Source organism: Struthio camelus, chromosome 9, assembly GCF_040807025.1.
Source record: "Struthio camelus isolate bStrCam1 chromosome 9, bStrCam1.hap1, whole genome shotgun sequence".
Classification (NCBI taxonomy): Eukaryota; Metazoa; Chordata; class Aves; order Struthioniformes; family Struthionidae; genus Struthio; species Struthio camelus.
Genome location: NC_090950.1, coordinates 12399068 through 12408672, shown reverse-complemented (window position 1 = coordinate 12408672; position 9605 = coordinate 12399068). Strand labels below are relative to the sequence as shown.

Below are 9605 nucleotides of genomic sequence, written 5' to 3'. Positions count from 1 at the left end.
TAAACTTAAAATGGTACCAAACACTACAGTTTTAACTATTTCATTTCAGCCTCCACCCACCTCTGACATTTAAACTGCAACACCATTAGAAAGTATTGCAAAGGAATACAGTAAGAAAAAGAAACTTTTGAAGCTGTTACTGTCCTGGCTGTAGCAATTTAAATCATCAGGACAATGGAAATGCCCCAGTCTCATTTTGCTAGTTGAAGGAAGAGCATCCAAAGCGAGACTTATTCTGTATAGAGCAAAAGACAGGTGCATGGATATTTAAGTTAACACGGGCTGTCCCTCAAATTGGCAAACAGCACTGCTCTATTTGCACAGGTAGCCTCATGTAAAAGAAAACTGATTTTTTCTTGATATCAGCTTGCTATCACGTAGACAAAGCCAAACTTTACTTCCTGCACAGAGCTCAACACTGACTTGCGGTATCGAGCCTTTACGCTTCCTTGCGGTTCAAGTCCGCCAGGCAACAACTAGTTAAATGAAAGAGGGGGTGCCCACCTCAGCCTAACGGAGAACACCCCGGTTTACGCCAGTTGCTGCTTTGTGACCCCACACGACTACGCTGCGTTCCCACTAGCGCAGCTCGGAGCCGCGCCGGGCGCCAGCGGAGCGCGGCAGGCACGCGCAGCCGCGAGCAGCGGACGCGGCCCCGCACCGCCTGCGGGGAAAACACCCTCCCGGGCTGCGGGCCGCGGCCGCCCTGCGCGCAAACCGGAGCCCCGCTGCCTCCCCTCGCCTCGCCCCCCCTTACCGCCCGCCCCCGCCGCCGGCCCGGCCGCCCCCGAATCGCTCCGCGCGGCACCGGGAAGGGCCGGCCGCCCGCACCGCGGCCGTTAGCCGACCCCCAGCCCCCCCGCCCTCCCCCCGGCCGTTGGCCGGCCGTTAGCCGGCCCCCAGCCCTCCTCCCGGCCGTTGGCCGGCCGTTAGCCGGCCCCCAGCCCTCCTCCCGGCCGTTAGCCGCGCCCCAACCGCCAGCGCCTCGCTCCGCCGGAAGCCACGGCCGCGCGTCACAAGCCGGCTGAGGGGCCCTCGGCCAAGCGGCTGATGTAACCCGGGATTAGCTGTCCCGAGCTCTGCCCGCGAAGACAGCGCACCTCCTCCTTCCTCCCTCGGCTCAGGCGACACGCAGCCCCGCTCCACCGGCGCGTAACTGCCTTTCCGTCACGCCGGGGAGACAGCGAAGCGGCGACAGGGAGGGCAAGAGGGGCAGGATCCCTCAGGCAGCTCGGCGGGCAGCCCCGAGTGCCGGCTACGGCTCGGCGGGGGCCTCGGCGGCCGGGCGGCTGCGCAGGCGCGTTGGCGGCGGGAGGCGGCGGTCGCCATGCCGACTGTCAGCGTGAAGCGCGACCTGCTCTTCGAGGCGCTGGGCAGGGTGTACAGTGAGTGCGGGCCGCGGCGGCGGCGGGAGCGGGGCGGGGGTCGGGGTCCCCGGCAGGCGCTGCTCGGATGTGCCTGGAGCTGGGCGGCTGTCGCCGAGATCCTTCCGCCTCGTCCCCGAGGGTGGCCGGTTCTGCCGCTCCTACCCGCAGCAGGCGTTCGTGGGGCAGGCCTAACCCCGAAAGGCGGGCACTTGTAACACGGGCACGCCGCAGCCGCTCGCTGTTGGTTCTTCAGGAGTTCATGGCGCACGCTGGACAAAGCGATATGTTCGCCTTGGCTTGCCTAGCCCTTCCCCTGGCTAGATGCTCTTTGATTTCAGATCACTGACAACATAAAACGCATGTATTTGCAAACTGCTGTTTCTACTTGGAGTTCTAGTGCCTGTTTTAAGAATTAGCCCGGAACAAAAAGGAAGTAGAAAAGACTGGAGCAGGCCAAGCAAACAATTTAGGTTGTGTTTTCATTCAGTCGTTCTTCCCAGTCTCTTTACTAACGTGACTGAGAAACTGGTTTTCTGGCTGAAAGAGCGTTTTAGGCACATGCAGCATTTTATTTATCACTAAGCGTGTCCTGCAGTTTCTTCAGACATAGGGGTACACGATACCGATTTTCAGACCAAGGTTGTGTAACTTACTGTAGGATCCCACATGTCATAAAGTTGTTCATTCAATCTCTGTATGATCAGCTGACTGGTAAGTAAAGTAGCTATCAACAGAAACTGTCAAATTGCTTCCTCATGTTTTCATTAGCTGTTCAGCGAGAGTAACTTTGACAAACTGAACTGAAGAGCTGATATTGAACCTAGGCTCTGATGTTCAGAAGCCCTTGCTCTAACTGTAAGAACAACGTGTCAATAAATACATTATGTCTTAAAGAAACTGCTACTGAAATGCAGATATCAGTGAAATTCTTGAAACGACGGTTCTTCTTTTTTCCAAAATAGCATTTGCTATCTTGTTTGAGAACATTCAAAATAAAGTTGTGTTGTAAAAGTCTGAGATCTGCTTATTAACCAAAATTCACTTTCTTTTTTGTCACAGCTGATGAAGAATTTGATGAGCTTTGCTTTGAGTTTGGTTTGGAGCTTGATGAAATTGTAAGTAATATTTTTGTGATTTACACCTTTAAACTATTTTGTTAATTAACACATTTTTCCCTGTGTTATCTTCTCACTGTCATACTGCTGCCAATGTTAAGATATTTCAAGTTAAAAACCCAGTTTTTGCTTCATTTCAGACATCTGAGAAGGACATTATAAGTAAAGAAAAAGGTGATGGAAAGGCAGAGGGGGCATCTGATGCCATCCTCTATAAAATCGATGTTCCTGCCAACCGTTATGATCTCCTTTGCCTTGAAGGACTGGTCCGAGGACTGCAGGTCTTTAAAGAAAGGTAACATAGCGTTGTGAGATTTGTTGTGTTTTGTTATTTGCTTAAATATGAGTCCATTTTTGGTCAGTAAATAAGCTGGTTGCTTGCTTGGCTTTTGAGGATTTTCCGAGATCCTGTAGATCAGAACAGGATCAGCTCTATCTGTCACATGTCTTTATTCTTCACGATTGTTTCTGTGGAGAGGCTCTATTATATGTTTTTAAAAGACTAGACTGTTACTTTTTTTTCTAATCTACTTTAGATTTTTATTCAACGGCTATTCCATTTGAGACTTATTCTCTGTAAAGAACTCCTGTAGAGGAATGTCCCTATGCTCTAGTAAATACCAATACAAATAATTCATTTCACTTTTCTGCTATGACTTTATCTTCCTAAGTGGTTTTTTTTTTCTATTTCAGTTACTTATTTACCATCTAGTCATCATGTACTGCACCTAATAACATACTGTAGAAAACTTAAGCTTTTTAACAGTTAGCATAAATATAACTTATGCCACAAAGTTTCCTGCATTTTCGAAACTTTCAGTTATAGACTTGTTTCCATTTTTATTCCAGGATAAATCTCCCTAGGTACAAAAAGATAATGCCAGCTAAGGGTGAAGGTCAGAGGCTGATTATCACTGAAGAGGTAAACGTGTTTACCTTTGTAAATATATTGAAAGTTTCTCAACCACCAAGTATGAACTATTAGTACCAATTTTATAAAAGCATTGAGACTGGAAATCCGGTTTGTAGAACAACAGCTAGCTAAAGAAATTTAATATTTTCTAGTCAGTGTGATTTATTTTTATGGAAGGGGAGGGGGAAGACCATTATACAAATTATTTGGGGTACACCTAGTAGTAGATCAAATCAAAGTTTTGGATGCTCACGTTGTATTGGCCTTCTGAGCCAGTACACAGTATGTTGAAAAACCTCCTTGCCTTACCAGACCTGGAATTAATTTCTGTGAGTTTTCCTTTCTATTACTGCTTTACAGAACAGGAGCTTATTCTTCAGTTTTAGTTTCATACATTCTGTGCACTTGAAATTTATAATATGTTGCTGTTGTAAATTGCAGACTACCCACGTCCGCCCTCATGCTGTTGCTGCAGTCCTTCGTAACATAACCTTTACCAAAGAACGTTATGATAGTTTCATTGACCTCCAAGAAAAACTACACCAAAATATTTGCAGGTTAGTAGTATTTGAAGTAGTATATGTTGTCTGTGTGTATAATTTAATCACTGTGGTAAAACCATGTTGAGACTGCTCTTCCTTATTGCAAAGAGTTATTATATTCATATTCATGCTAAGGAGACTCTTTTATAGCAGCACTCTTGATCCTTCTCACTTGACTTCTCTCTTGTTTCTGCCTGCTCTTAATATATTTCAATACAAATAGCTATTATGACTCCTACAACAGTTGAGAAGGAAGCCCTTTGTCACAGTACCATTAGATTTCACTTTGACCGTTATGTCTATTGCTAATATTTGTATCTCATCACTAGCATGCAGAATGGAAATAATTCAAGGCTTATCAAAATTGATATTACACTTTTTCAGTAAGTTCTATGAAAATATAGGAATATAGAGCATCATGAGATACCACCTCAAAGGAACTCCAAATCCTACTGGTATTATTACTTGTTATTATTTTGCCTTCTTTCTTTGTAGGAAAAGAGCATTAGTAGCAATAGGTACCCATGACTTGGACACCATCACTGGTCCATTTACTTTTACAGCTAAAGCACCTTCTGAAATTAAATTCAAGCCCTTGAATCAATCTCAGGAGTACACAGCTTCACAACTTATGGATCTCTATAGGGTAAGTGTGATTTTTCAAACTTGTGGCACTCAGTGCAGAAAGCTGCATTTCTAAGGCTTAATATCTTGTGTATCCCTGATATTAAGAGAAGATTTTTAGTAATAAAACAGAGCTATCTTCTGTAGTTTCAGCCAATGAACGCTTCACATTTTGATTATTCATGAGAAATCCATGGTAATATTTAACTTCTGTTGTCCATGAAAGACATACTGTGTTGTTTTGTGGCTAAACATATCTCTTAGAATAGTGGTTTTGATTTTAACCCACCAATTTATCATCGCAAAGTTTGCTTTTCATGATACTCTTTTTATAACACTACACAAGGGTTATGAATTTATCTAAACTGCTAAGAAATTCAGTGTACAAAGCTGAAAAAAGAATGAGGTAAATAATATCAGATTTTTTGATGTTGTTTTTAATTTGGTCAATTTACTTGCAGAAGGTGTTCCGTTGTGTACCCAACTACATATTAGGCAAGTGTAGCTGTGTACAAGGCTCAGGTTAAGTTAGGCACCATTCTTGGCCTAGCATCCCAGTGAAACCAGGTAAATGTTAGGAAAAAAATCCATCGGGTCCAATTTCATGATGTTTACGTGAACTTCTTTAAATATCAGCGTTTGAAAATGATGCTTTTATTACCATCATTACCCTATGCAACTCTGTTGGAGAACACATACTGATCATAAAGATAAAGAGATCCTCAAAAGATCTCTGACTGAACTGATACAGTAGACAAGTAAGAGTGCTAGGAAACGAGGGGTATCAGAGATGCTAGAAGTAGACTATGTTTTTTTGGTACAGGAGATATCCATGTTCTTGTAACAGATGTAAATTTTGCATCAATTTCAAGCATAAATGTGTCAGTGTTCAGCAATTCATTTTTTTTTAAGGTATTGTGGTGCTAATTTCTATCACTTTGAGGAAGTTCCTACGAACTAAGAATGTGTGTCTGTGGGTTCAGCAGTGGAATGTCTGCTGTGGTGAACATGGGCAGCATTTGGGCAGCATTTGGGCAGCATGGCTTATGCAGCCGTTAGAGATTCCTTAAAGAAATAATTTTTAACATTTCTGAAGAGAACCCAGAATCCACTAATCTCATTTTAAAAGTTTTGCTTCTGAGAGCAAAAAGCTTTTACTAGTGAAGCACCTAGCTCTAAGCCACATCCTGCCCTCTAGCAAAATTCCATTTCTCAGCAGAGAGAACATCACACGTGAGCTAACAGGAAATTTAGTTTGTGCTTTGTTTCTCCAGACTGACAGCCATCTTCGACACTATTTACACCTAATTGAAAACAAACCGCTTTATCCCATCATTTATGACAGCAATGGTGTTGTTCTGTCCATGCCACCAATCATCAATGGTAAGCTTACTTATGACTAGTTTGTATTGTTGCTGCTATTTAGTGTGTGTGAGTCAGGATGTCTAAGAGAAACATTGATGTGTACCATGGATTATTCCTTTTTTCTTAAAATTATTTCACTTATAATTTCACATAATCTTTTTTCTTTCTTTCAGTTTAAACATAGACAATTTTTTTGCTCCCCAAGGCTGCTAATGTTCCTCTTTGCTCAGTCAAGAGAGTGTAGAAGTCCCACTGCAAACCCCTGCATCCTTCTATATCTTTGTGGTAGAAGCTCAGGAAGGGTTCCTGGTGATAGGACCCTTTGTTAGAAAGGTATTTTATTTGCATAAAAGAGGAACGGTAGACATACTGTTCAGCAGTGATTTAGCTAAAAGAAGGGTGCAAGAATTCATTTTGTAAGCTGATAACTATAACATTTGGCTTTGTACTCTTTATTTTAGATGGTCACAATACTGTAGTTTGTTCAAGGTGTGCACAGCACATCCCTACCTAATAGGCGATGTGAAGCAGATTTCTGTACAGCCACTCTAGATTGCCTGCCATTACTAACAGAACTCCACTTCTTGCTTCCCTATCAAAGGCAGCCGTCATATTTATTAAAGCCAGAAAAGGTGAGCTCCTCTGGAAGCGCAACTGCAGAACCACTTTGTAACCAGCAGATGGCCGTTGCTTTTCTAGTTTGCTTTTCTCAACTGGATACTCATAATACGTGTAGATTTGTGTGTCTTTAAACTTACAGGTAAAACCACTTCACTCAGTCTGGTCTGTCTTACCCAAACAAAATGCACTACTGTTCAGGCTCTCTTTATTCTTTTTGATTTACAAATTTAAAAATAAAAAGAGCTGCTAATCTGGTAGGAATTGTGCAGTAGTAATAGTGGCTTTTAAGTGGAGAAGACAGCAATCTTTCTGAATTATAAATGGAGTCAATGTCTTTTCCAGAAAAGTAATAACATTTCTTAACATGCTACTGTCTTTACATGTTTTAGGAGATCATACAAAAATAAGCCTAAACACCAGAAATGTCTTTATTGAATGCACAGGGACAGATATTACAAAGGTAAATTAATCTTTCTGCTTTTGATATGCTGTAATATCATTGTTTTCTCTTTGGGAAATAGGACTTGAGTATAAAGAGCTACAATGGCCAGGCATTTAACTTAAGGAGCAGACGTCATTTTTTGAAAGGGCGACATAAGCTGTAGGACTATTTGAAATTTCTTCAGCACAGTCCTAGGCCTGCTCTATAGGGAATGCGGTGTTTTCAGTGGGTTTTATTTTCATTGTGTCTTTACATTGACACCAAGTGTTCAATTCATACGAGAAAGTTATGTAAGTAAACTAGGGTGTTTTCTTATTGTTGGACACTTTTCTAACTCTGAAAGGCTTCAAAAAGGGTAAAATATACTGAGACCGTTTGTTTTGCCAGAACACTCTTCCTAACGAATCATTTTATCTCCTGCTTAAATTTAGGATGAGGGAAGGGGAAAGACACTTTTTCTACTTGGTTATCTTTTTCAAGCAGGGGTGCCCTGCAAATAAGTGTTAAACAGAAGTCTTTCCATATGTACAGTCTGCAACTCAAAGCCAAAGCATGAAAGCCTAGCAGTTATAGTTGCCTGTTCTTGAATATACGTTGTACATTCATTGATAATTTCCCTGAAGTGTGTATCTTGATGTTTAAGAGCAAAAATGCTTTTAACTTACCCTGCTACACAGTGATATGTTAATGACTGATAACTAAGTTTGCATTTTGGGGAGTGGCTTCTAAGCAAACTAGTAACTCTGTGCTTGTTGTTGCTGCTTGCTTTAATGGTAAAAATGAAAACAGCGTTTTTCTATTTAAGTGAAAGAACTTATCCTCAATCTACAAGAGTTGTTTTTGTTGCCTTGCGGACATTGAACTGAATCTCATGATTGTGGTGTTGTCCTAACCCCTTAAAAAATACCTGTAAAATAAAAGATTTTGTGAATGAAGTTAAATTGGCAATATATTTTTAAACAACGCACAGTCCTTCAGCCTGTATGTTCTCACTTGAACTTCAGTGACATGACTAATTAGACAAAAGGTTGAGAAGTTTCAATTCCAACTGGATACAAAGATCCCTGGATAGCTTGGGAACAGAGTTTAGCAAAAATGCACAAATGTTTCAAAGCCTTGAGAACCAAAGATTTCCAGTTTTCAAGTTTTTGCATAAATGTTTCTGTAGCAGAAGCAAAACACTTTTTAAAATGCAGACTGGTATTCTAGGCTACCAGGAATTGTTTGCTGTTAAATTACTAAATAAAATAGAATGAACAGCGTCTGAGACAGTAATTTTCTCCTCCTTTTGTTCAGTTATGATATGTTGTCCAATTCAATCCTGACAGATTTCAATGTGATTATTATTTTTATTTTTGTAGGCAAAAATTGTCCTTGATATTCTAGTCACAATGTTTAGTGAATATTGTGAGAAGCCATTCAGGTGAGTTTAAATCTCTAGTCAGAGACACGTTATATTTTGTCCAGGTTTTAAAAACATTTTCAGTTCTGTTTTTCTACCTCTCACAGTGTTGAAGCAGCAGAAGTAATTTATCCTAATGGGAAGACCCACATCTATCCCGTAAGTATAGCGAGACGATATCTCACTGTCCTTGTAAAAAGGATTTGATTTACACAAAGTTTGATAAGGGTGACATTGTCTGCTTTTTCTGTAGTATATTCTCTACTATGTAAGTAGTATATACAGGTTCGGAGGTACAGTGTAAGAGCTTAATTTGGGAAGGTTTAGGTATTACTGAGTCAGGGCCTTCTCTGGCTCCACACAAGAAAACACTGCCCCATTTTCCCCTTATTTAGGAATCCCATCATGCAGCTCCACTAATATCTTAACTGTTACCATTTATGATACAGCTACAAATACAGTCTCACTGACATAGTCTGATATTCCAAAGAGATGGCTAGGGTTTGAAATTTTAAGTGGTGACTGCTACTATGAACTTCTTCGGGACTAAGTAAAGAGTGTAACCAAAGGTCATAATCTGTATCTAAAGCCTTTTATACCTACTTGTTCTAAATCAGGAAAAATGAATGCAGGAAGAGGTCCTTCAGGCTTAAACCAGTGGACAACTGAAATCAGCCTCAGCATAACTTACTTATCAGATCTGGAAGTTTTAATACCTTTCAGTTAAAATAACCTTTTCATGCTGGATTTTTCAGTCTTTCAGCTTATAGACTCCTGCTATGTAAAGATCTGTTCAGACATGACGTGGACTTCAAGTGCAAGTTTGCCTGCATTCAGGGTTCCAGGCAGACCTCTTTGCAGTAACCGAGTCTTACTTTTTTGTTCTCCTAATAAATGTAAAGAAAGCAATTCCTCCTATTCCCTGAAAGTGACTGAAGACAACTGGACATCTGACTGGATTCATAAAATCAGATATATCAAGCAAGAACAACTTGATTATGGGGAAAGTGACTTTTACTGAGAATTTCTCTAGTGGTGTTTTGGCTTTTTCTTTCAGTAACGTCTGCATGCCCTAGTGTCCAAATAAATCCTAAAAATAAAAAAAAAAACCTTGTTAGCTTCCACGTCTCTAATCATGAGAGGAAAGGCATACAATCTCGTAGAGACATGCAACAAAACAGAAATCCCTGCAATAACCAGTGTAGTTTCCCTGA

At 41.3% G+C, this 9605-nt stretch overlaps 1 protein-coding gene across 3 annotated transcripts in view; it reads left to right on the top strand.

Annotated features, from left to right (window-relative positions):
• Positions 1 to 910: 910 nt before the first annotated feature.
• FARSB (phenylalanyl-tRNA synthetase subunit beta) overlaps positions 911 to 9605 on the top strand; it is a 38913-nt gene continuing 30218 nt past the window's right edge. For 2 of the 3 annotated variants that reach the window (XM_068955121.1, XM_068955120.1), the window contains exons 1-10: positions 1046 to 1385; positions 2427 to 2482; positions 2623 to 2777; positions 3332 to 3404; positions 3837 to 3952; positions 4433 to 4583; positions 5836 to 5944; positions 6937 to 7007; positions 8351 to 8412; positions 8499 to 8550. In XM_068955121.1, coding sequence (XP_068811222.1) covers positions 1328 to 1385; positions 2427 to 2482; positions 2623 to 2777; positions 3332 to 3404; positions 3837 to 3952; positions 4433 to 4583; positions 5836 to 5944; positions 6937 to 7007; positions 8351 to 8412; positions 8499 to 8550 — 903 coding nt within the window. In that variant the 5' untranslated portion in view covers positions 1046 to 1327. Of the gene's footprint in view, positions 1386 to 2426; positions 2483 to 2622; positions 2778 to 3331; positions 3405 to 3836; positions 3953 to 4432; positions 4584 to 5835; positions 5945 to 6936; positions 7008 to 8350; positions 8413 to 8498; positions 8551 to 9605 lie in introns of all 3 variants that reach the window. The other variant, XM_068955118.1, reaches the window with a different exon arrangement.